This window comes from Juglans regia, chromosome 1 (assembly GCF_001411555.2).
Source record: "Juglans regia cultivar Chandler chromosome 1, Walnut 2.0, whole genome shotgun sequence".
Taxonomy (NCBI): domain Eukaryota; kingdom Viridiplantae; phylum Streptophyta; class Magnoliopsida; order Fagales; family Juglandaceae; genus Juglans; species Juglans regia.
The window spans coordinates 1185111-1211261 of record NC_049901.1 but is presented as its reverse complement, the minus strand read 5'-3'; the positions used below and the strand labels follow the sequence as shown (position 1 = coordinate 1211261).

Here is a 26151-nt window from a genome sequence, read left to right as displayed (position 1 = left end):
AATCAGTTTCGCATCATCATCATCATCTATATATATATATATATATATGCATCTCTCATTTGAGATATCTCTATATATATATAAAGAGCCTATGAAATATAATTTTCTTATTTTAATAGAAATTTCTTGTTTTAATGGAATATACTGGTTTTTATTAACTTTCCATCCGTTTGTAATAATTACAAAACGCAGGGATATAATTGTATTTTCATTTACATTCTATTTATGGTTACTTTTATGATTTATGTTGATTTCTATTCCACTATTAATATATTTAAATATGCTAATAAAGCATATTTATTATAATAATAATCATAGATTCAATTTTCAATTTGAAAATACGTTATAATAGGAAAACAGATTTATGTAGATTTATCTTTTCGTATTCATTATAATAGGAAAGCATTATAATAATTTACAAATAGCCTATCTTTCAATAGCTTTTAAGATATATATTAGTAATAAAATAATAAGATATATGTACTTTATTTTTATTTTAATAAAATATATTAGTGCTTTGAACTTCGCATACGTGCCTCAGGCACGTAACATCTTACTAGTTATATATATATATATATAGACAACGAAACGATACTATAATTACAAGTCCCACAAGGTAATTGGAAGAAACTTAATATCCCCCAAGACCTATTGGGCCGTACCATGGGCCTGAATTACAGCTCAGCCCAATAACCTAATAAATCGAGAGCCCAATCCATCTTAAATACTGAAAGAATAACTGTCATAAGAGTTTTGGGATAAGAGAAGCCATCGATTTATTCGGAATAGACTAAGCCCCCAATATCTCGAGACTTGAATTTCAAATAACAGATGAGATAGTTATCGATTAACAACAAAAACATTGTGGACCCTATTTATACAATCTAGGTATGACAATGAAATCCATTTGATTCATTGGCTAGAGAAATATTTTTCGTTGTTATTATTAATTTAAGCATCGGAGGCGTTCTAGTGAATCCCCTAACCACACACCTCTTTAATTATGGGTGATTGTGCGTGAGAGGCTGTGAAATATGACCACAATAGGAAAATAAATTAAAGCTATTATCAATGAAACGTACAAAAGGAAACATGTAATCAAGCTAGATACACTTGCAGCAAAGAGGAGCTGATTCACAATGTTGGCTGAGCATTGATGATGCAATGGGAACTTTTTTTTGCTCTTTGAAAGACCAATAATTTCAAAAGATAAACCAAATATAAAATATTTGAAGAAACAACAGCATGCAATTATAGATTTCCAAACTTTCTCGGAACTGCATTGTAGATACCGCCGGCCCTACCAATTAGGACCAACGTCCCACTTTTTTCAAAATTGATAAATGTTGGAAATAAGACAGAATCCCCCGTCAACATCAGAAGTTGAGAATTTTAATTTTGCTTTCAATTTTACGAATTCGGATCTTTGAAATTTTATTTGTTCAAATCTCAGACAATTCGAATAGAGAATTTGAAAAAAAGTCTCATTAAAACAATTTGTACAGAACATCTGTACAAATTTTCTGCGGAGACAAGCCCAAGATAATCCAAAAGCCCCGTCCTCGGCTTAACACGTGGGTATCTCTTACACTTAGCCCATGAATCACAAACTTACAAAGCCTTTTAAGATCTTCTAAGAGCATTGGCAATGGCTAGCCAAGTCTAAAATTTGGTTAAAATCTTACATTTTGGCTATTGTATTAACTTTTGACTATCTAAGTCCACATTGGACTAGTCATTTTAAAGTCAAAATAATATTATTATATTATATATTTTAATAATATTTGAAATTTTTTTTTCATATTTTGTAAATATACTTCATATATTTTAATAATATTTGATAAAAAAAAATTATACAACAATTCTTGAAACCAACAAATTAATTTTTGCTAACTTTTTTTTTTGCTATTTATATTTTTATATTGTGTATTAAGCTAATAATGATAGAAAATAAATGTACCCTCAATTAGAAACTTTATCATAAAAGAAAAGTAATTTGGCAAGAAAAATTACCAAAAAGGGAGGGAAAGGGAGGGAAATTGAGAAAAAATAATAAAAAACTCATTTGGTCCTTCAATAGTGTATAGCCAAATATAGCTAGATGGGAAAAATTACTGTAGCTCAAAACTAAAATATATGGCTATAGCTAGTTCAATGTATAAATTTTGTGATAAAAAAAAGTAAAATTTGCACTTGACTTTAGGCCATTGCCAATGCTCTAATGTGAAAACCCACATTGTTTCTTATCTTCTCCAACTGATCCGACTAGAGATTGTCACGCTTATCAGCTCTATCTCCGTTCTCAGAAGCTGAAAGAACCAGGTAATACCCAAAAGCTATTCACTTTATTGGGTCTGTCACAACTCTAGCAAGTGTTTCTTGTTTTGCCAATATTCAACCATCTGTCTGGCCTTTTGGCTTCAATGGCAGAAACATCTCGTATAATAAATTCAGACAGTTAGTTTGCAATGCTAGTTTGATTGATAGCTGTTACTGTCTAACAGACATACATGATACATGGCTTGTTTTTCTGTCACTTGCAACAATGGATTTCTTATTTCTCTGGAGAAATTTGGAGTTCGTGGTGGAAAAACCAAGTGTTTAGCATTTCATCTTATTTCACTTGACTTTCCCTCTTTGGGATTCTATAAATGTTGCAAATATCAGCATGGATTGCCCTGGAACAATGAACTTAGTTCACCGATTGATAAGAAATGTGGCTTGGGGTTTTATAGTTGTAAATATCAACGTGGGTTTTCTTTTAAGCATGGAATTGAGTCACTGAAAAGTGGAGACGCTGGAGATAAGCAGACCCACTTAGGCAAAAGAGAGAACGGTTATGTGAGATTAAGAAAGAGGTTCTCATTAAGATTACGCCCGAGGTTAAGGTTATCAAGCAGAAGACCGAAAATGGTTTCGATTAAGTCAATTTTAAATGATATTGGAACCTTTTTGCGGAAGAATACAAGACAAGTGGCGATTTCAACTTCAATTTCTATTGCATTGGGGGTCTGCTATTTGTGTTTGAAGTTATCTGCATTGCCGGCTCCAAAGGTTGTTCCATATTCAGACTTGATATTGAGCCTTCAAAATGGGTCTGTTACAAACGTTTTACTTGAAGAGGGATCTCGTCAGATATTTTACAATACACTCTTGCAGAGTGTTGTGAATACTGGAACATCGCTTGAGGAATCCCCAGCAGTAAATGTTGCTACTATGAATGGATCTGCTAAGGTTGCAACAGATGATGGTTCAAGCGGTAGTAGACAAGCACGAAATTCGAGGGTATTGAAAAGATTTTTGAGAGCTCGAGCTTCTAACCCGGAGTGGCAGTATTCCACGAGAAAAATCGATCATGATGAAAAAGTTCTCCTTAGTTTGATGAGAGAGAAGGGAATTACATATAGCTCGGCTCCTCAATGAATGTTGATGTCTTTGAGGAGTACATTGATAACTGTGATATCTCTGTGGATTCCTCTGATTCCTTTGATGTGGCTTCTTTATCGGCAACTTTCTGCTGCTAATAGCCCAGCAACAAAGCGGCAATCTAATAATCAGATGGTTGGGTTTGATGATGTCGAGGGTGTTGATGCTGCTAAGGTGGAGCTTATGGAGGTAACATTTCGTCCATGAAGTTACATCAAATTCACGAGACTATTCTATTTTGAATTTTAAAAGGCATAGTTGCAATTGATAACTGTAAAACAGTTGATAAGGAGGTAGAACACAGTTAAAACTATTATTTACTCCAGGAAAGCTAGGGAAACCCTTGGCATATAAGCTCCAACTGATAATTTGCTTTTTGGACCTTTAGAAGTTGTGGCATTGTTGATATGGACTATTTTTTTGTAGAGAACGGAATGGGAATGCCTTAATATCCTTTTGCTGTGAAGTCTAGACTAGTGACTTAATATATATGGACTGCAAAAAAAGCCTCCAGAAATTGAAGATAAAGTTAAAAGTTAGAGTTAAAAAGAAAAAAAAAAACTTAAAGTTTGAGTTGAACAGGATTCTTCTTTTGTAGCTTCTAAATGATTCATAAGTTTTCTGGGCATGTAAAGGATACAAGGAATGATTCTTCGGCAATTGAAGATAAAGTTAAAAGTGAGTTAAAAAAAAAAACAACAGTTAAAGATTGAGTTGAAAAGGATTCTTCTTTTGTTTTTCTTCATCAACTGTTCTGTTCTTCAGTCTATTTTTAATGAGAAGAATAGTGGGAATTTCATGTTACTTGCCCTTTGGCTTTCTTTTGGGTTGTTATTAATATTCTTGTGGAAGCTTCTTAATTTGTATGAAACTATATAGCAAGAAAAAGAATGATGGGGAAGATATCATGCAGTCTCTTCCTGATGTATGGACTGGTGAAACCAGTGTGCTTGAAGACTGTTGTTTATTGTCCAAGTGGACATTATGTGAACTAAGCGCACTGGATCTGACTTGTGATTAGCCATGTAATTTTCTTCCTTCAATATTTATTGACGCAGTTATTGTTTATAGATAGTTTCATGTCTGCAAGGAGATGTTAGCTATAAGAAGCTAGGAGCAAAGTTACCTAGAGGTGTATTGCTGGCAGGCCCTCCCGGAACAGGGAAAACATTACTGTCCCGTGCGGTTGCTGGAGAAGCAGGAGTACCATTTTTCACTGTTTCTGCTAGTGAATTTGTGGAGTTGTTTGTTGGAAGAGGAGCAGCCCGTATTCGAGACCTTTTTAATGTGGCAAGGAAGTGTGCTCCTTCAATCATATTCATCGATGAACTTGATGCAGTTGGAGGGAAGCGTGGTAGAAGTTTCAATGATGAACGTGACCAAACGCTAAACCAGGTAAGCATTCAAATGTACTATCATCTCTTGCATTGTTCTTGTTTATTTGATTTAAAATCACTATTATGTCTTATTTCAAGTGGCATGTTGCATTATTACACTGTAATTTGGTTTTGTAGGGCGTGATTCTATATTAGCCAGAAAATTTGAATTATTGTCAAACCTTCTGAATGATCCAAAAAATGATTATTATGTCAAGTCACTATTCTGATTTTTCTTTTGGTAGAGAAACATAAGCATCCCTGGTCATCCTCAGAAGTCTTGCTCTGCTTTTTTAGAATATACATTTTTTTTCTGTACATCAGGAACTATTAATCATTTCCTTTCATGATCCAAAGAGTGAACCTTTCAACTGTTCACAATGGAAGTTCCGTTGTTTTTATAACTTTTCTGCTTTTGTAGTTGCTGACAGAAATGGATGGATTTGAGTCGGAGATGAAAGTGGTTGTTATTGCAGCCACTAATAGGCCCGAAGCATTGGATCCAGCCCTCTGTAGGCCTGGCCGCTTCTCCAGAAAAGTACTTGTAGGAGAACCAGATGCTGAAGGAAGGAAAAAGATCTTGGCTGTGCATTTGAGAGGAGTTCCTCTAGAAGAAGACACGCATCTTATCTGTGATCTAGTTGCTTCTCTTACTCCAGGTTTTGTAGGTGCAGATCTTGCTAACATTGTCAATGAAGCTGCTTTGCTCGCTGCTCGTAGAGGTGAGGTCGAAGTAAACACCTTCAGTATCATTCAAGCGGCCCATCCCTCCCCATTTTCTCTCTCTCTATCTCTCTCTTTTATTTTTTTAAATCTGTCTTCTTAGTGTATAATGAAACTGTAAATGTAGATATAATTTTCTGGATTTTGCAGGTGGTGAAAATGTATCAATGGCAGATATAATGGAAGCTATTGAAAGAGCAAAATTTGGCATCAATGATAAGCAACTGAGACCTAGTACATTAAGCAAGGAGCTTGGGAAACTGTTCCCGTGGATTCCCTCTCTGGTGGGAAGAAATGACACCAGACAGGATGGACTGCAAGGTCTGTTGGGCTATCAAACTCTCAGCTGATAAGTATTTTCACCTCGTATTTTTACTGAGATTTATCTGCCATAAGATTCTTGAAATTATAATTTTTGAATGTCTACTAAATGCTGATTTATATTCTTCTACACGAGAAATAGCAATAGTGATAATAAATACAAAATGGTTATGTTCTACACCCCATGTCATGGTTGAATGCCTATAACTCTTCTCCTCCGTAGACTCGGAATCTCTGCATGATTGCATATATTTTTTACAAACGTACAAGTCAAAGCAATGGTAATCGGAAACTTCCAGACTTGTGCTTTGCTTACTATTTGTAAACCTTTGCACACAAAGTGGATCATGTGTGTTTGCGAGCAATGGACTCATGATGTTATTATTGGGAGAGCTTAGCACGACAAGGACCTGCTTTGCCACATGAAAATTTTGGATCAAGTTGGTGGACTATTGTCTATAAAATTTGCACATCATTGCTCCATGTTCCTTTATTTTCTATGCATGTTGTTTAATTCATTGTTTCTCCTTTAGTTTCTTTTTAAAGTCACGTGTGCTTGAGTCAGACATGCATGAACTGGGGTGGCGGGTGAGAGAGACATTCCATCTCTTTCACTTGCAAAGATTGTGAAGTTTAGAAATAGCGAAACCAAATTGGATTACACTGATCTAGTTGGGATCTGACTTCTTTCGTGCATGGATCACGTTGTTCTGAAATCTTCAATATTGGCTTGTGCCAGTAGCAGAAAAGAAAGAAAAAAGACAATTCGATGCCACATCATTCTAACACCTGTGGCAAATAGCATTCTTCATTTCTTCTTGGTTTATTTATAATATACACTATCAACGTATGGGATTGAGACTTCGAGTTCCTATAAAAGTACATCATGCACTTTCCTATTGACCATACTTCACATTTTATAACGATTACACCACTAATGGGACAGACTTTAATTTTATGAACAGGCTAACTGAAGGCGATAAGGAATGCATTTCTTGGTTTAATTCCTGCTAAATTTAGAAGTAACTAGAACTTTCAAGCAAACCATCAAAATGAACTTTCATAGACAATAAAACTCTGGAAAAAACACCACGATTAAGCATCAATAGATTGATTTCTAATAGTAGATTGAGTTTACATGGGTAAGAGGTGACTTTTTTGGTTCTGGGGCTGAAATTTCGTTTGTGTTGACTTGTGGAGGCAGACAGGCAAAAGGTATTTCTTCGAGGTATGTACCCAAACAGAGTATGCCATCAACCTTAACTCTCAATGACTTTTCTTCCAGGAAAAAATGACTGCTTAGTGCTTGGCATGATAACAATTCTTGTTTTTGTACCGATTGCTCAAAGCCACGCTCTGCTCCTTAGAAAACAGCTGCCATTAGTCTCCTTTTCAACTCTTTCCTGCATGTTTAGGAATTAAACCCTACGTTAACATCAGATCAAACTTCTGAGCCATAAAGAATTTTCAGGTCGCTCTTAAAACTACAATTTACCGAATGAGTTGCCTGTCAAGAGTTGAAGCAGATAAAAGACCCCTGTTCTCTTCAGCCCTCCGTAGAAGGTATGGGATAACCATCTCTACGGGCCCAAATGGCATGTACTTGCTAACTTGAAACCCTGCATTTCTCAAGCTAAACGAAAGCACGTCTGCCATACCGTATAGCTGTGCAAATTGTAGTTTCTGGTGTACCTTCCCAATACCCAAATCTTGAGCTTTTGCCACTGCCACTCTCCCTATTGCCATCAACATCTTGAATTAGATATACCACTCAAAACCCATCATGCATGAATTATACATTGGCAAAAACTAAAAGTTTCAGATTCTTTACCCGATTCAACATTATGAGTTGCAAGAACAAGTGCACCAGGGCCATTGGCAATCTTTTCGAGCATGATAGAAGCACAGTCATTGTAGCACTCATGTGTCTCGTCTATGCCATTGTGAATCGGAGATTCAAAGCCTAAAGAAGAAGCTAGTTTACTTTCACTTGACATGTAAGCTCCCCTCACCAATTTGAACCCCATGGGAACACTCATTTTGTCTGCAGCCTTTGATGCAAGCAACAATCTTGCTTTTGCATCTTTCAAGTAGCATTGAATAGTCCCAAATATTATTGGATTATCGTCTCTGTTGTACAAGATGGCCGAAGAGTAAGTAAAGTAATCAATGGCAGGCTGAACGAATGAATGCTCTGCATCAACCGTCAAACGAATATTTGCTTCGACGCATTTTTGGCAGATCTTTTGCAGTCTCTGGTGGCCTAATTGGAGATCATGCTCTTCTTGTGGGGTTAATGGTTCTGGCTTTCTGAGGGTGTGATAGGTAGGGCTTGAATCAGAGAAAATTGGGAGGGTATCCAGCTTCCATGGCAGATTGAAAGAAGGGTCTTTGTGTTGCCATCTCAACAAGTCACTGACCCGCTCAAGCAGCTTCTTGGGGCAAATCGCAGTGATTTTCACAATGACAAAGCTCACCTTTTGAAAGAAAAAACTCAATTATTCCTGCTATTATCGAAGTTAGACCAAACTGCACAAAGTCACGGAGAAAGAAATGAAGAACTCAAATCAAACCATCCTTTTGACAAGTCAATAGGCCATATCATCTAGCATCCCATGGATAGCATGGTGAAACTGAAGTAGAGCTTTCCCCAAGCTAGACAAGCTTGCGAATTTGTACACGTTCCCAAGTAGATAAGTAGAGGAAATAAAAATAGTTACGTCAGTTCTCCCCTGTTTCATCCGCCTTTATAGCATAACTTGAACCAAAATGTTCAACGCCTATTTAGTTCGAGAAATGATTGTTGCAATTGTTGAAAAAGTGAATAATTATGTGACTAACAAGAAAAAAATTAATTTTTTTAATAATAAATTTTTTTTTTTTTTAAAGTGACGCACTATAATTATACTCCACGACTATATACAGCAATACTCTCATTTTCGGTAGGATCGGTTACGTCTAACTTACCCAAAATGGTAGGAGACCCAAGACAAATTATGATAATAATGAACGTGAAAAAAAAAAAAAAAACAAAAAAGGAAAAGAAGAAATTAAATATTTCTATCTCACGAGTCACGAGATCTTTGTTGTTTGTATTTTCTTTCCTTTTTGAGAGAATAAAATTTCTTGGAAATTACACTGATATATATTTCTTAATGAATTCAATCCAGTCTAATCTAGCCTGAATGAATATATTATATTTATCTATACCTAGATGATTAGCATAAAGTAAGTTATTTATGAATGATGAAGAAGAAGAGATTCTTGAAGCAAATGAAACGAGTGGGGAAGGAGGGTGTGAAAATGAAAGCTTACAGAAGGTGGAAGAGACTTGGAGGACTCAACGGTATGAAGGAAGGCGTCCAAGTTGCGATCACAAGAGTCGTTGTCGGCGGCGTATTCGACGGCGTAGGTAAGCATGGCTCTGAGGCCGGCATGGTCGAGCCTCCGCACGGTCTGTACGGCCGAGACGGCGTCCTCGCCAGCACAGAAGTGCTCGTAAAAAGTGTGTCGTATGGCGCCCAATATGGCACCTCGCACCACGTCCACGTCCATGAGCTTGGACTTCATGAGCCACGTCCCGAAATCGACCATGGGCTCGATGGCCGCGGCGTGGAGGTTGGCAGAGGCGCGGAAGAGCTGCGTGGTGGGTACGGAAGAGAAGAGCTTCTCGGAATCGTCAAGGTTGAGGGCGGAGGAGGCTGTTGCGGTGGGTGGTCTTCGGATGTTGGGTTCAGAATTGTCGGTGAGATGGACGGCAATGGAGGAGGAGGAGGAGGAGGAGTTGAGTGGCCTCGTGAAGTGGCTGAGAGTTTTGAGGAGCTTCGGAGGAGAGACTATTATACGGCTTGCCATCAAAATAAACGCCTTCCAATTGCCAAAAAAAATTAAAACAATTGAAAGGACTCTCTTTCTCTTTCTCTTTCTATCTCTCTCTCAAAAGTTTGGACCGAACTCTGATCTGGTAGTACTGTCTTTGTTATGTGTGTGTTCTTGAGGCTTTGGCGGAGAGGGAGGCTCTATATATATATATATACACAATATAATAAAATAACCTATGAACCCCTTACATGCATTGAGAACAGAATTTGAGCACCAGGATTTGAACAGAACGAATATTATTATTAATTATGGAAACCATAACAATCAGAGATAGTTGGAGCGTTTCCTGAAAATAACAGTGAGAAAAGAAATGAAAATACAGGTTGGCAAAAGATGTATTAAAATTTAAAACGGAGTACGTGGTTGGAAAAGGAGGGTGGTGCGGATCATCTTATAAATGGGGCGGTGAAATCTACGTTCATTAATTGGAGGGTGACCTGGTCCACAGCTCCACTTTGGCAGATGGAGTCGTCAAACCATTACGTGGCTCCACGCGGATCATCTTCATCTCTATCTCTCAATAACAATTTTCATTAATAAATCATCTGACATTCTTTCTATTTTCAACATTTTGTTCCTCACTACTCTTCATTTTTTTCCTTTTTAGAAATAGAACTACTACATATATATATATAAAAAAATTTATAAATTAATATCATTTCATAAAATTTCATTAAATTTATTTTATAATAAAAATAAATTTATAAATTAAATTTTATAATCTAACTTATCATATCAAATTATATTAATTTATAAATTTATTTTTACATAATATCTTTAGATATTTCGAAACATAACAATCTGAGTATCTTTGCGTCCAAACAGTTTCTGCCCTGTCATAACATGGTCATCTGTAAGAATTTTGCTGACCTTTGACCAGGGGCATATATATCCCTCAACAATCTTAAAATTTCTACGTCATTAATGATTAATTATTTTGTATGGTCCCCTCCAAATGAAATTTGAATTTATATATATATATATATAAAAGTAATTCTTTTCATTAATTACTATTTACTATCTCACACTCTAAATATAAAATATGAAAATAAATAGTAACTAATATATAACAAAACTAAATATATATATATTATAGTATAAATGAGGGTCGCTTATAAAATATTGACTCACATATATATATATTGATGTCGTATTTCACAATCTGAGCAGTACCACAACAGTCAAACTCACAGGATCTACAGTTGAGAGGAAGAAGGGGGCTTCGGTAATGTCCAGGATCACTCCGATGCTAAAGTTAGTGAAGAATAGTTAGAAAGTAAAGAAAGCTAAGTAAGTAAAAAATAGAATAACTCAGAGATTAGGCTTCTCGTGAGAGGGATGACTATTATTTATATCTGGCTTGAACCCAACTGTTGAGGGAGATCGTGGGGTGTCAGGTCGTGCTTGGGTCAGATCTGCTACCACCCTCCTGTCGTGGCAGTGTGTCATGAGCCCTTCTATGATACCTCTGGCACCCTGCTGTTGCGTGCTGAGTTCCATGACACGTATTGTATACGGCGTGTCTCTGGCCTAGCGTGCCCACGATTGGACAAACCCAACCTCCTGCGCCCTGCGATAGTTGTCCGCTCCGTACCCTAGTGCAGGGTTTGGCAGCCCACCGAGGTCCCAGGTGATCACGGCCATATGGTGGGCTCCTTGGTCGGGCCGACCTCGATGCCAAAGCCTTTTTGGAAAGGTATGTGGTTGTGGGCTTGGTACACGGCTTTTTGATTTAGGCTCCTGGCTCGTTTTGGGTCTCCGTCTGAGGGGCGTGGGGTCTCCGTGGCTTGGTCTCTTTGGACTTGAGCCACTCTCTTAGAGGCCCCCAACAATATATATGCTTTATCTTTCAAAATAAAATTAAACAAAATTCAGTTTGAATTACATGAATTGAGTATTAATTTTATTTGATTATTACAAAATGTCACTGCATCATTAAAAGAAGATAATTGTATAAACCTGAAATGTATTTTAAAATTATCTAATAATTAACATGATTATTACTTTAGTCATGCAGTTATAATACTTACGATGTTACCAAAAATTATAAGCTGTAAAATGACAACTTGAAATATTTCTTATTTTTTTATATATATATTCGAAAGAAATATTATCTCCTAAAATGGTGTGTCATGCGCGCACATATATATATATATATATATATTTATATATAACTAGAATGGAAGTAATTTATAAGACTTTGTCGGTGTGTTTATCTCCAGCTTACGTGGATCCACCTCAAAAGAAATACCTAGTGCCAACCATGCCAGCATCTAAATGTTGCAATTGGGCAGACAGATCGCTCAGATCGATGGTCAGGATAATCCCTACTCAGCAACTACTGTGTGTATGGTTGGCACAGACTGTGTCACACAGACTGTGTGTATTGTGTAATAGGTCTTGCTATTTTTTACTGTGTTGTAGTAGAAAATAATTATGTTATTGAATATTAAAATTAATTAAATTAATTATTATTTAGAAAATTAAAATTTTAAAAATAATTTATCTAAATCAAATTCAAGAAAAGAATATTAAAATTAAGATTTTAAAAATAATGAGAATAGATTTAGAACGTTTGACTTCACCTAACAAATCTCACACTATTTATTTTTCTTTGTTATAGAATCTCAATATCTCAAGTTGATGATAAAAACTCCTTATCTATTCAATATTTTCTTTCAAACAATACCAAAAATATCTCCAATTAATAACTCTATATCTCTATGTGAATTTAACTAATTAGAGACTCATTAAGTTCTTTAGATTTTTCTTGAAAATCACACTAGTCGCAGTAAAGCATCTATGCTTTCGCTCAACCAATGGTGTTTATTCCTAAAGTTTTAATCACAAATCACCTTTCGGTCTCATTGCAATCCAAAAGATCAAATAATAGTTAGTTAGAAAGATGTAAGCATTAAGAACAATGATTAAACATTCAATCATGAAAATATCGAAAAAAAAATAACTTGGAATATAATTTGTGTGTTCAATGCTATGCTAAATCAAAACTCTAGAAAATAAAATTAGTTCATAATGAAATTAAAAAAGAAAAAAAAATAAAACTGGTATTCTTTGTTGAAGTCGGTTGATGAAGTATTCGACTCTCGACTCTTGCCTCCAGTTCCTCATTCTCAAAAGAACACTTTAAGAATAAAAACTGGAACTCTCAACTCAAACTTAGACTCTAAAACTAAAAACTCAAAAACCCAAGATCCCCTATTCATCTCACAAATCGGGATTAAATAGATATCATAATTCAAATTTGGAAATAAGATAACTGCGGCTACAATCTAGCCTAAAAATCTGGAAAATAATTTCTAAAAATTGATGTTAACATAACAGCAAATTATCTCAAGAATAACAGGATTATCTAAAATGGAAGATTCAGTGATATATGGCTTGAATTTAGGAATTCAGGAGGATTTGGTCACCAACAAATTCATTGCAGAACTCATATTTAGTGGTCAACAGCAGATTGTGCCTGGTTGGGAGGAATTATCCCACCGAGTAGATGATGTGTGTACTGAATATAACTGGCGTGGAGGTCACAAGGACTACACGACCTTCTCCTCACCTACTGAGTGAAACCTCTTTGCTGCCCATGTGACCAGGCTTCTTATCCCAATCTCATCGACTCTTTTCAGATATCGTTGCCTTTCATCGATTTGGATCCATTGTATCTTCTTTTATATCAAAATGCTCTCAGCTAGCATTAAATCTTCTAATTCCTTCAAAATCAATAAAATAAATTAAAATATTTAGAAATAAAATAAAATTATGGAGGCAAAATGACATTTTTCATAAATAAAAGAGTAATAAAAATCACATAAAAATAATATTTATCGCTCGACGTCCAAACTCACAAGACCTGCAATTGGAGGAAGAAGGGACTCCGGTGAAGTCCGAGGTCACTTTGATGCTGAAGTCAGTGGATAATAGTTGGATGATAAGGAAAGCTAAGTGAGTAGAAAATAGAAGAGTTCAGAGAGCCTTCTCGTGGGAGGGGTGGTTGTTATTTATACCTGGCTTGGACCCAATTGCCAAGGGAGATCATGGGGTGTCCGGTTGTGCTCGGGTCAGGCCTGCTACCACCCTCCTGCTGTGGCTGTGTGTTAGGTTGTGGTTGAGTCATCCTATTGTACCTCTGGCAGCATGCCATTGTGTGCTAGGTTCCCTGACATACATTGTATGCAACGTGTCTCTGGCCTGTCGAGCCCATGATCGGACATGCCCAACCGCCTACACCCTGCGGCAGTTGTGACGCCCCAAATCCCACGTACGGAAACACAAGAATCGTGACGTCAGAATGATGACAACACGGATCATACATCCCAACGATAAGTGCTCAAGTGTGTGCAATATGCAAAAAATGCACAACAAAAGTCACAACGATTAAATTAAAAGCTAGCCAACTGAGTACTAGAATTTTAAATACAAACTTACCAAAATAAAAGTAGTGCAGAAAATAGTTATAGAGTTATCTCAAAATATAATATAAAGGGCAAAATACATAACAAGTGAGAAAATAAATCTCGATACACGAGAGCAACCCCAGATCACTCCTCTAGTGGAGCCAAAACCTAAGGCTCGTCGTCCTCATCTGCATCAAAATTTGTGATACCATAAAACGATATTGCAGGTAAGTAATAATCCAAACAACCCATGAGATAAAAATGCATTAATGCAGCCAACAAACATGTGTACATAACGAAACACAAATGTGACCCCAAAATCTCATTTTCTCAAAAAATGATTATTTTCCAACGTACGTCAAAAATCTCATTTGACCCAAAAATAATAATCTGCCATTTTTTCATAAAATGGCCCAAACATAAACTAACCATTTATCGAACACTGTAGGCGGGAATCACATGCGGGACTATACCACCATCCCTACTGCGTGCACCGTAGGCAGGAATCACAGATGGGACTACCACCATCCTTGCTTACCACCATTCCTACAGCTCGCGCTGTAGGCGGGAATCGCAGAAAGGACTCTACCACCATCCCTGCTTACCACCATCCCTACCACATGCACCGTAGGTGGAAATCATAGGTGGGACTCTACCACCATACCTACTTACCACCATTCCTACAGTTTCTTTTCCTTTCTCTCAGACCGATTAATCCAATCATTCCAAACATACTCAAAACCATCCCTCACATGAAAATTCAGTTTTTCAAATATACACATAAACATGTATACAATTATGCGAAAATCCGGTTTTCATTTACAAATATGAACATGCGTGCAATTATGCAATGTACAAGACACGACATAAATATTCAACAGCCAACAAAACTCTGTTGAATCCAATCACACAACAACTTCATCCTCCAATCCAATTGACCCCCTTACTCTTCGGACTCAGTCTGACACAACCAACCAGTTCACAGTAAATATGAGTTAGTGCAAAAATACATTTAAATCTCAAAGGTTCTTTAGAAAAATACTTACAGCGCTATGATATAATTTTTGAAGGATCACAGAGGTGTTAGAAGTGGCGTCACAGCCACGCAGTAGTGTATTTTGGACTATGGTCGTGGGTCTCAAAAATCTAATTTTAAACGGGGACAAACGAAGACTTGAGATTACTAGAGAATGGCTTAGAGGTGTTGGTGAGGCTAGTAGTGGTGGTCGTTGGCCATGAGTGGCGGCGTGGGTGGTGGTTGGAGTCCATAAAGCTCAAATTGAAAATGGAGATGAAGGAGCTTCACCGGTGGCGGATCGGGGCTGAGGATGGGTGGGTTACGTAGCTGGGAGGCCGCTGGTGCTATGGTGAAATATGGTGGCCAATGGCAGCGCGACGACGGTGCTGGAACACAAAAACCGCTCGGCTTAAGCTGTGCGTAGAGGCTAACGGTGGCGAGGGAGAAGTTGAAAATGGAGGGGAATGATCACCGGCCGAAGAGGAAGAGAATGGGAGGGGCGGTGTTGCACAAGGACGGTGCATAGTGGCACTATGGGCTGAAGAGAAAACAGACAGGAAGAGAGGGAAGGAGAGCTTCGCGTGCAGGAGGAAAAATAATAGAGAAGGAAAAGAAAAAGTGAGGGAAAAAAATGAGGTCCAGTCCTTCCAACTTCGATCACAAAAATGATCCAACGAAAATAATTTCAAAACGGCAAGTTAAATAAAATAATTTAAGCGTAGTGACTAAATAAAAATAAAATAATTTCGATCACAGCAATTGTCCGCTTCGTACTCTATTGCAGGGCTTGGCAGCCCACCGAGGCCCCAGGTGATCACTGTCTTATGGTGGGCTCCTTAGTTGGGCCGACCTGAGTGCAAAAGCCTTTCTGGATAGGTATGTGGTCGTGGGCTCAGTGCACATCTTCCCGATTTGCCTAGTTGACAATTTTTGTAATGTCTCAAATTTTAAATATTTAAAAATTTTTCCATGTTTACAACACATTTCATGTACACCACATGCAAAATATCTACAACTATAATACAATTATTCACAAAAACCTGCTCATAATTATATACAAATATTTTTCAAGTATATATTACAAAAGTAGCAAGTATATATTGTCTTACTTTTTGAATTTTGCGACCTTGAGATATTTTTAACTCATCATATCTTTCTATTTCCTTCCTGTGAATCTCTTCTTTCTTCTCTTCCGATTGAGCAGCATACCAATTTACTTTTTGTTCCAATTCTTAAAAAGCTTTTTTTTATAGAAAGATTTATATAAAATTTAATAAAGACGGTATTTATCAAATTTAAATGTAATTTTTTATCTAATAATATCGTCTCACCAGTAGGCATTTATTATAGAAAATTAGGGATTCCACGCCAATTTGAGAGACTAATAAAAAAAAATAAACAGCAAAACATGCAGATATACATGCATATATATATATATATATATATATATATATATGAAAATATAACACAAACAATATAAGACCTATTTATAGTTAATGCACAAGAAAGAAACATTCAATTTCAAAAGAACCCTACACATTACATTAAATTAACAAATATAACATTAAATTATTTCGAGATAAAAGGTTAAATTCACATATAAAAAATCTGAAATTATTATAATCAGTAATTAGAAGTTCATATGTTTGTTAAATATGACATATGAATAAATAGAATAAATATTACAAAATATATAGAATAAGCACTTTTTATTTCAAAAGGATAAAAAGTACCATAAAGTATAGGACAAATAAAATAGCAATGGAAATGGAGCAAATCAATAGGCAGTGGAAAGACGACGAGCGAAATAAGAACAGAATCAATAGATCTGTGACAAAGAACGTATAAAAAAATAGAATATAATAAAGTTAGAATTATATTTATTGAATTAGGTTATAATAAAATATTAAGAATAATAATAAATACAGTCAATAAGATAGACATTTATAAAATAAAAAATTAAACAGAATATTATATTGTACAAGACGGAATTTTCTATTAATAGTGTTACTAAAAAAAAAGTTAATAATGTCATAAATATAAGATTCTTTAATAATAGAAAATTTAATATTCAGTTATTAATATTAAAATTTAAAAATATCAAACTTATTTAGTAATAAATTATATTAAATAAGGCTATATGAAAATATTAAGTGATTTAATCAATATATGAATCTATTTAAATTATCAATAAAACATTTTTTTATCTTATGAAAATTTATAATTAAATTATATTAAACAGATTAACTGATTTATGTAAATTAAATATAATATGTTAATTTTAAATTTATAAACTACATTAGTAAGTATTAAATATTTTCACTACAAGAAAATTACTTATTTGTAGTCATTTAATTCCAGCGAAATGATTATTTACAGCCAAAATGAATCTGTTTTGGTCACAAATAACCTTTTCGCCGCAATTAAATGGCCACAAAAGCCCATTTTTCTTGTAGTGTTTAATCATATAATTATGATATAAATTTTCAACATTGACAACTACAGAAAAAAATATTTACATATAAGAAATATCGACTTTACTTTTGTATAAATTCAAGCGTTCGGCCTGTTTTTTGCTTTGTTTTTGTTTAGGTTTCGTCTTCTTTTTGGAATTGTCTCAAAACAACATTTCGTATGAGTTTATGTAATTTTTTTTTACATCCAAGTGTTGCGTCTAAATAAATAACTTAATAAACAACCAAAAATATTTAACTAACAAGAAGAAGAAGAAATGCATAAAGGCAAATGAAAGCGGAAGAGAAAACAAGTGAGAATTTCTTGGAAAAAGAAGGGGCATTTTGGGAAATAATGGATTTACAATTATAGATATATAGTCGGTAAAACAATTACAGAAAAAAGACGTGAGAATTAAACCGATAAAATATGGACATAAATGGAAAAAATAAGTGTCGACGAAAACACTATTAATCCAACATTCGCCTTTATAATTCACAACTCATTAATGTCATTATCTAATGGAAGTAATTTATTATAAGATTTTGTCGGTGTGTTTATCTCCAGCTTACGTGGATCCACCTCAAAAGAAATGCCTAGTGCCAACCATGCAAGCATCTAAATGTTCCAATTGAGCAGACAGATTGATCAGATCGATGGCCAGCATAATCCAAAGAGAAAAAATGAAAAAATACTGTCTAAAGATGAAGTCCATATATATCCCTATAAAGTCGTAACCAGCTTTGAACTGAATAGCAAGTATCATCAAAAGCCGTTCCTGGTCCTACGGCAAAAGTGCCCGTTTCAATCGTAGGATGACACATGATCAGGTTGTGAACAAAATATATGTTTGACGAATCGCGTACGTGTCAAGCAATGGGTTGGTCTGAAAACCCTATAAATTTTCACTCACATGTTGTGAGCTGCAGTACCAAGTTGAAATCTCAGAGTTTCGTTTCATTTACAGAGTTTTTGCATTCCAAAGAGAGTATTAAATTTACTGATCATGGACCAATCCCAGAACGCAAGTCACGAAGCTGGGCAGGCCAAGTGCCAAGCTCAGGTGAGTTGTATGCATATATATATATATATACATGCATATCTATATTTAGAGTCCACTCGAGCTCTTTAAACCTGCATGCATGATCGCGATGAATCTAAAGCGATGGTAGTTATGATGCGTATTTCCTGTTTGGTTCAGGAAAAGGCAAGCGGTCTTATGGAAAAGGCTGGCAATACTGCCCAAAGTGCCAAGGAATCATGCCAAGAGGTTCGCCAAAGTTTTTGCTACGTTGGAATTTATATATAAACACATCATGAAATCAAATCAAGATGCTTTTCCTTTTATAAGCCACCAAGTTAAATGCTTAATTATCTTTATTAGAGATTCAGACAACTGCCTATTTAATCTCATGCATGAGACTCGTATAATTGATATTTGCTGAAGTATGGAGTTCTATTTCAGACTACTCAGCAGGTGAAGGACAAGGCGCAAGAGGCTGCTGATGCAGCTAAGAGTGCAGTAGGAGCGAACAAATGAAACTAATAATCTATCTAGGAGCTCATCGATCGATCCAGCCCTCCGCAAATAAAATCTCATGCCATATATTGACTTCACTTCCATTTTATTTCTCTTAGCACTTTCTTTTGATCTTGTTGTCAATGATGTGGTTGTTAATTTGTCATTTGAATTAGGAAGGGAGCTATCTTATAGAGTGTTTTGGAGAAGTTCATGCACATTAATGTTTCATGATCGATGTGCTATATTAGTTGTTCGAAATTCCTATCTATTGCAATAAAAAATAGACAACATTGCAATCCAACTGCAAATTATGCTTCAATGATTGTAATTATCGAAAAATATGACACAGTCATTATTATTAATAGATGCACTTTATAAAATCAAGAATATACATGTGAACAGGTAAGTAAAAAATAATCACGATTTCGGGAAGAAGAGGAGGAAATTATTGAGGTAGATCTAGTTCCTGTTTCTTCTGGTACTCCCTCCCTAATCAGCAACTACAGCGGAAGGAGGACAAGTTCATCTTAGTGGGTCTGTGTGTATTTTATACTGTGGTTTAAAAGGGAATAATTATGCTATTGAATATTGAAATTGACTAAATTAATTACTATTTAGAAAACCGAAATTTGAAAAATGGTTTATCAAAATCAAATTGAAAAAAAAGAACATTAAAATTAAGATTTTAAAAATAATGAGAATAGATCTAAAACATTTGACTTCACCTAACAAATAAATCTCACACAATTTATTCTTCATTGTTATAGAATCCCAATTATCTCAAGTTGATGATAAAAATCCCTTAACTATTTAGTATTTTCTGTCGAACAATACCAAAAATATCTCAAACTCCATATCACTGTGTGAATTTAATTAGTTAGAGACTTATTAAGCTCTTTGGATTTTTCTTGAAAATCACACTAGTCGCGATAAAGCATATTTGCTTTCGCTCAACTAATGATATTTAATCCTAAAGCTTTAATCACAAATCACCTCTCGGTCTCATTGCAATCCAAAAGATCAAATAATAGTTAGCTAGAAAATTATAAGCATTAATAGCAAGGATTAAACATTCAATTATGGGAATATCGAAAATAAAATAACTTTGAATATAAACTGTGTGTTCAATGCTAGGGTAAATCAAAGTTTTAGAAAATAGAATTAGTTCATAATGGAATTAAAAAAGAAAAAAATAAAACTAGTGTTCTTTGTTGAAGTCGGTTGATGAAGCATTCGACTCTTACATTTGTCTTCCAGTTCCTCCTTCTCGAAAGAACACTTTAAGAATAAAAACTGGAACTCTAAACTCAAACTCTAAAACTAAAAATTCAAAAACCCAGGACCCCCTATTTATCCCACAAGTCAGGATTAAATAGATGTCGAAATTCAAATATGGAAACAAGATAACTGCGGCTACAATCTAGCCTAAAAATCTGGAAAATAATTTCTAAAGATAAATGTTAACATAAAAGCAAATTATCTCAAGAATATCGAGATTATCTAAAATGAAAGATTTAGTAATATACAACTTGAATTGAGGATTTCGGGAGGATTTGGTAGCCAACAGCTTCATTGCAGAACTCGGATTTAGTGGTCAACAGAAGATTGAGCCTGGTTGGGAGGAGTTATCCCACAGAGTAGATGTCGTGTGTGCTGAATATAACTGACGTGGAGGTCATAATTAGTGAATGGGCGTCGAAGTCACAAGTGAACGGGTGTGGAGGTCACAAGGACCACACGACCCACTCCTCGCCTACCGAGTGAAACCTCTTTGCTGCCCATGGGACCAGGCTCCTCGCCCCAATCTCATCGGCTCTCTTTAGATCTCGCTATCTCTAGTCGGTCTAGTTCCGTAGTCTCTTCTTTTATACCAAAATGCATTTTGCACTAAATCTTCTAATTCCTTCGAAACCAAGAAAATAAATAAAAATATATAGAAATAAAATAAAATCAATAGTATTAGAGGGAAAATGACACATTTCATAAAGAAAAAAGTGATAAAAATTACATAAAAATAACACTTATCACACGATAACCAAACTCACAAGACCTGCAATTGAAAGGAAGAAAGGGCTCCGGTGATGTCCGGGGTTACTCCGATGCTAAAGTCAGTGAAAAATAGTTGGATGATGATGAAAGCTAAGTGAGTAGAAAATACAAGAGTTCAGAGAGCCTTCTCTTGGGAAGGGTGACTATTATTTATACTTGGCTTGGACCCAACTGCTGAGGGAGATCGTGGGGTGTTAGGTTGTGCTCGGGTCAGGTCTGCTACCACCCTCCTCTTGTGGTAGTGTGTCAAGTTGTGGTTGAGCCGTCCTACGGTACCTCTAGCAATGTGCTAGGTTCCATGACATGCATTGTATACGGTGTATCTCTGGCCTGACGTGTCCATGATCGGACACGCCTAACCGCCTGCACCCTGCGACAGTTGTCCGCTCCATACCCTATTGCAGGGCTTGGCAGCCCACTGAGGCCCCAGGTGATCAATGCCTTATGGTGGGCTCCTTGGTCGGGCTAAGCTCGGTGCCATAGCCTTTCTGGATGGGTATGTGGTCGTGGGCTTAGTGCACAGCTTCTCGATTTGGTCTCCTAGCCTGCATTGGGTCTCCATCTGAGGGGCTTGGGGTTTTCGTGGCTTGGTCTCTTTGGGCCAGGGCCACTCTCTCATAGCCCCCTCACAATACTTTTATCTTTTGAAATAAAACTAAACAAAATTCAATTTGAGTTACATGAATTGGTTCTTAATTTTATTTGATTATTTCAAAATGTCACCATCAGTAAAAGACGATAATTGTATAAGCCTTATATGTATTTTAAAATTACCTAATAATTAACATTATACTTTAATCTGTCAGTTTTTATTTAGGCTGTGTTTAGATATTAAACTGAGTTAAATTGAGTTAAGTTGAAATGATAAAATATTATTAGAATATTATTTTTTAATATTATTATTATTTTAAGATTTGAAAAAATTAAATTATTTATTATATATTATGTTAAAATTTAAAAAAATTATAATAATAAATTAAAATGAATTGATAAAATAGTTATCTGCATGCAGTTTTGATACTTACGATTTTACCAGAAATTATAAGCTTTAAAGTGATAATTTGAAATATTTCTTATCTTTATATTCGAAAGAAATATTATCTCCTAAAATTGTGTGTCATGTATATTATATTATATATATATATATATATATATATATATATATATATATATATAACTTGAAAGTTATAATTCACCACTCATTAATGTACGTCGTTATTCAATGGAAGTTTATAAGACTTTGTCGGTGTTTATCTCCAGCTTACGTGGATCCAACTCAAAAGAGAAATACCTAGTGACAACCATTCCAGCATCTAAGGCTTCGTTTATTTTAAAAAATATTTTATTTTATATAATTATTAAAAAAAAAATTATTTTTAATATAAAATAAAATAAATAATTTAATTTTTTTAAATTTTAAAATAAAAATAATATTAAAAAATATTTTTTAATAATATATTTTTTTTAATTTTTTAATTTTAATCTCATTTCATCGCATAAAAATTACGAAAACCGACTAGTCCTAAATGTTGCAATTGAGCAGACAGATCGATGGTCAGGAATAATAACGTACTTTGATGTTATCTAATCGAAAGATAAAAAATAAAAAAATACTGTCTAATATTAATTAAGATAAAGTCCGTCTATATCCCTATAAAGTCGTAACCAGCTTTGAACTGAATAGCAAGTATATATCATCAAATGCCGTTCCTGGTCCTACGGCAAAAGTGCGCGTTTCAATCATAGGATGACACATGATCAGGCCGTTGTGAACAAAATATATGTGTGACGAATCACGTACGTGTCAAGCAATGCGTTGGTCAGAAAACCCTATAAATTTTCACTCACATGTTGTGAGCTGCAGTACCAAGTTGAAATCTCAGAGTTTCGTTTCATTTACAGAGTTTTTGCATTCCAAAGAGAGTATTAAATTTACTGATCATGGACCAATCCCAGAACGCAAGTCACGAAGCTGGGCAGGCCAAGTGCCAAGCTCAGGTGAGTTGTATGCATATATATATATATACATGCATATCTATATTTAGAGTCCACTCGAGCCCTTTAAACCTGCATGCATGATCGCGATGCATCTAAAGCGATGGTAGTTATGATGCGTTTTTCCTGTTTGGTTCAGGAAAAGGCGAGCGGTCTGATGGAAAAGGCTGGCAATACTGCTCAAAGTGCCAAGGAATCATGCCAAGAGGTTCGCCAAAGTTTTTGCTACGTTGGAATTTATATATATATAAACACATCATGAAATCAAACCAAGATGCTCTTCCTTTTATAAGCCATCAAGTTAAATGCTTAATTATCTGTATTAGAGATTCAGACAATTGCCTGTTTAATCTCATGCATGAGGCTCGCATAATTGATATTTGTTGAAGTATGGAGTTCTATTTCAGGCTACTCAGCAGATGAAGGACAAGGCACAAGGGGCGACTGATGCAGCTAAGAGTGCAGTAGGAGCGAACAAATGAAACTAATAATCTATCTAGGAGCTCATCGATCGATCCAGCCCTCCGCAAATAAAATCTCATGCCATATATTGACTTCACTTCCATTTTCTTTCTCTTCGCACTTTCTTTTGATCTTGTTGTCAATGATGTGGTTGTTAATTTGTCCTTTAAATTAGGAAGGGAGCTCTTTTATAGAGTGTTTTGGAGAAGTTCATGCACATTAATGTTTCCTGATCGATGTGTTGTATTAGCAGTTCGAAATTCCTATCTATTGCAATAAAAAATAGACAACATTACAATCCAATTGCAAATAATGCTTCAATGATTGTAATTATCGAAAAATATGACACATAGTCTTTATTATTAGATGCCCTTTATAAAATCAAGAACATACACATGAACAGGTAAGTAAAAAATAATCACGATTTCTGGAAGAAGAGGAGGAAATTATTGAGGTAGATCTAGTTCCTCTTTCTTCTGGTACTCCTTCCCTAATCAGCAACTACTGCAAAAGGAGGACAAGCTCATCTTAGTGGGTCTGTGTGTAATAGGTATACTTGCTATTCTTTGCTGTGTTGTAATAGGGAATAATTATGCTATTGAATATTGAAATTGATTAAATTAATTACTATTTAGAAAACCGAAATTTAAAAAATAGTTTATCTGAACCAAACTGAAAAAAAGAACATTAAAACTAAGATTTTAAAAATAATGACAATAGATCTAGAGTGTTTGACTTCACCTAACAAATAAATTTCACACAATTTATTCTTCCTTATTAAAGAATCCCAATTATTCCAAGTTGATGATAAAAATCTCTTAACTATTTAGTATTTTGTCTCGAACAATATCAAAAATATCTCCAATTAATAACTTCATATCTCTATGTGAATTTAACTAATTGGAAACTTATTAACTTTTTTGGATTTTTCTTGAAAATCACACTAGTCGCGATAAAGCATATTTGCTTTTGCTCAGCTAATGGTTTTTAATCCTAGAGCTTTAATCACAAATCATCTCTCGGTCTCATTGCAATCTAAAAGATCAAACAATAATTAGTTAGAAAATTGTAAGCATTAATAACAAAGATTAAACATTCAATTATGGGAATATCGAAAATAAAATAACTTGGAATATAAACTATGTTCAATGCTGCTAAATCAAAGATTTAGAAAATAGAATTAGTTCATAATGGAATTAAAAAAGAAAAAGAATAAAACTTGTGTTATTTATTGAAGCCGATTGATGAAGCATTCGACTCTTATCTCTGCTCTCCAGTTCCTCCTTCTCGAAAGAACACTTTAAGATTAAAAATTGGAACTCTTAACTCAAACTCTAAAACTAAACGCTCAAAAACCCAGAACCCTCTATTTATCCCACAAGTCGGGATTAAATAGATGTCGAATTCAAATATTTAAACAAGATAACTGCGGCTACAATCTAGGCTAAAAATATGGAAAATAATTTCTTAAAAATAGATGTTAACATAAAAGCAAATTATTCCAAAAATAACGAGATTATCTAAAATGGAAGATTCAGTGATATACAGCTTGAATTGAGGAGTTCCGAAAGATTTGGTAGCCAATAGATTCATTGCAGAACTCGAATTTAGTGGTCAACAGAAGATTGAGCCTGGTTGGGAGGAGTTATCCTACCGAGTAGATGTCATGTGTGCTGAATATAACTGGTGTGGAGGTCATAAGTGAATGGGCGTGGAAGTGACAAGTGAACGGGTGTGGAGGTCACAAGGACCACATGACCCTCTTCTTGCCTACCGAGTGAAACCTCTTTGCTGCCCAAGGGACCAGGCTCCTCACACAAATCTCATCGGCTCTCTTTAGATATCGTTGTCTCTCATCTGTCTAGCTCCGTAATATCTTCTTTTATACCAAAATGCTCTCATTTTGCACGAAGTCTTCACATTCCTTCGAAACCAAGAAAATATATAGAAATAAAATAAAATCAATAGTATTAGAGGGAAAATGACAATTTTCATAAATGAAAGAGTGATAAGAATCACATAAAAATAGTATTTATCACGCGACAACCAAACTCACAAGACCTGCAATTAAGAGGAAGAAGGGGCTCCGGTGATGTCCGGGGTCACTGTGATGCTAAAGTCAGTGAATAATAGTTGGATGATGAGGAAAGCTAAGTGAGTAGAAAATAGAAGAGTTCAGAGAGCCTTCTCTTGGGAAGGGTGACTATTATTTATACCTGGCTTGGACCCAATTACTGAAGGAGATCGTGGGGTGTCAGGTTATGCTTGGGTCAGGTTTGCTACCACCCTCCTCCTGTGGCAGTGTGTCAGGTTGTGGTTGAGCCGTCCTACAGTACCTCTAGCAGCGTGCTAGGTTCCCTGACATGCATTGTATGCGGCATGTCTCTGGCCTGACGTGTCCATGATCGGACATGCACAACCGCCTGCACCCTGTGACAATTGTTCGCTCTGTGCCCTATTGCAGGGCTTGGCAGCCCACCGAGGCCCCAAGTGATCACTGTCTTATGTTGG

General features: G+C 35.4%; 3 protein-coding genes and 1 pseudogene across 3 annotated transcripts; 3 read left to right on the top strand and 1 right to left on the bottom strand.

The window, feature by feature from the left end:
* The first annotated feature begins 2230 nt into the window (after positions 1 to 2230).
* Positions 2231 to 6606, top strand: LOC109001343 (annotated as a pseudogene).
* A 273-nt stretch (positions 6607 to 6879) lies between these two features.
* Positions 6880 to 10093, bottom strand: LOC109001344 (proline dehydrogenase 1, mitochondrial). Its single transcript, XM_018978592.2, has 4 exons — positions 9162 to 10093; positions 7678 to 8323; positions 7342 to 7582; positions 6880 to 7249 (listed from the first exon to the last, which is right to left on the bottom strand). The coding sequence occupies exons 1-4, from the start codon at positions 9699 to 9701 to the stop codon at positions 7210 to 7212; spliced, it is 1467 nt and encodes a 488-aa protein (XP_018834137.1). The 5' UTR covers positions 9702 to 10093; the 3' UTR covers positions 6880 to 7209.
* Positions 10094 to 18366: 8273 nt separating this feature from the next.
* Positions 18367 to 19435, top strand: LOC109001270 (late embryogenesis abundant protein 2-like). Its single transcript, XM_018978470.2, has 3 exons — positions 18367 to 18675; positions 18814 to 18882; positions 19078 to 19435. The coding sequence occupies exons 1-3, from the start codon at positions 18619 to 18621 to the stop codon at positions 19150 to 19152; spliced, it is 201 nt and encodes a 66-aa protein (XP_018834015.1). The 5' UTR covers positions 18367 to 18618; the 3' UTR covers positions 19153 to 19435.
* A 3595-nt stretch (positions 19436 to 23030) lies between these two features.
* On the top strand, positions 23031 to 23950 carry LOC109001342 (late embryogenesis abundant protein 2-like). The gene is made up of 3 exons (XM_018978591.2): positions 23031 to 23181; positions 23318 to 23386; positions 23586 to 23950. Exons 1-3 carry the CDS (start codon positions 23125 to 23127, stop codon positions 23658 to 23660), a joined length of 201 nt encoding a protein of 66 aa, XP_018834136.1. The 5' UTR covers positions 23031 to 23124; the 3' UTR covers positions 23661 to 23950.
* Positions 23951 to 26151: the final 2201 nt, after the last annotated feature.

Excerpts from the sequence above, each read along its gene's own strand:
- LOC109001270 (XM_018978470.2), top strand. The coding sequence starts at position 18,619 with ATGGACCAATCCCAGAACGCAAGTCACGAAGCTGGGCAGGCCAAGTGC. Across the intron at positions 18,676-18,813 it reads AGGCCAAGTGCCAAGCTCAG|GAAAAGGCAAGCGGTCTTAT; the intron begins GTGAGTTGTATG and ends TGTTTGGTTCAG. Across the intron at positions 18,883-19,077 it reads CCAAGGAATCATGCCAAGAG|ACTACTCAGCAGGTGAAGGA; the intron begins GTTCGCCAAAGT and ends GTTCTATTTCAG.
- LOC109001344 (XM_018978592.2), bottom strand. The coding sequence starts at position 9,701 with ATGGCAAGCCGTATAATAGTCTCTCCTCCGAAGCTCCTCAAAACTCTC. Across the intron at positions 8,324-9,161 it reads CCAAGTCTCTTCCACCTTCT|GTGAGCTTTGTCATTGTGAA; the intron begins GTAAGCTTTCAT and ends TTCTTTCAAAAG. Across the intron at positions 7,250-7,341 it reads CTTGACAGGCAACTCATTCG|GAAAGAGTTGAAAAGGAGAC; the intron begins GTAAATTGTAGT and ends CTAAACATGCAG.
- LOC109001342 (XM_018978591.2), top strand. The coding sequence starts at position 23,125 with ATGGACCAATCCCAGAACGCAAGTCACGAAGCTGGGCAGGCCAAGTGC. Across the intron at positions 23,182-23,317 it reads AGGCCAAGTGCCAAGCTCAG|GAAAAGGCGAGCGGTCTGAT; the intron begins GTGAGTTGTATG and ends TGTTTGGTTCAG. Across the intron at positions 23,387-23,585 it reads CCAAGGAATCATGCCAAGAG|GCTACTCAGCAGATGAAGGA; the intron begins GTTCGCCAAAGT and ends GTTCTATTTCAG.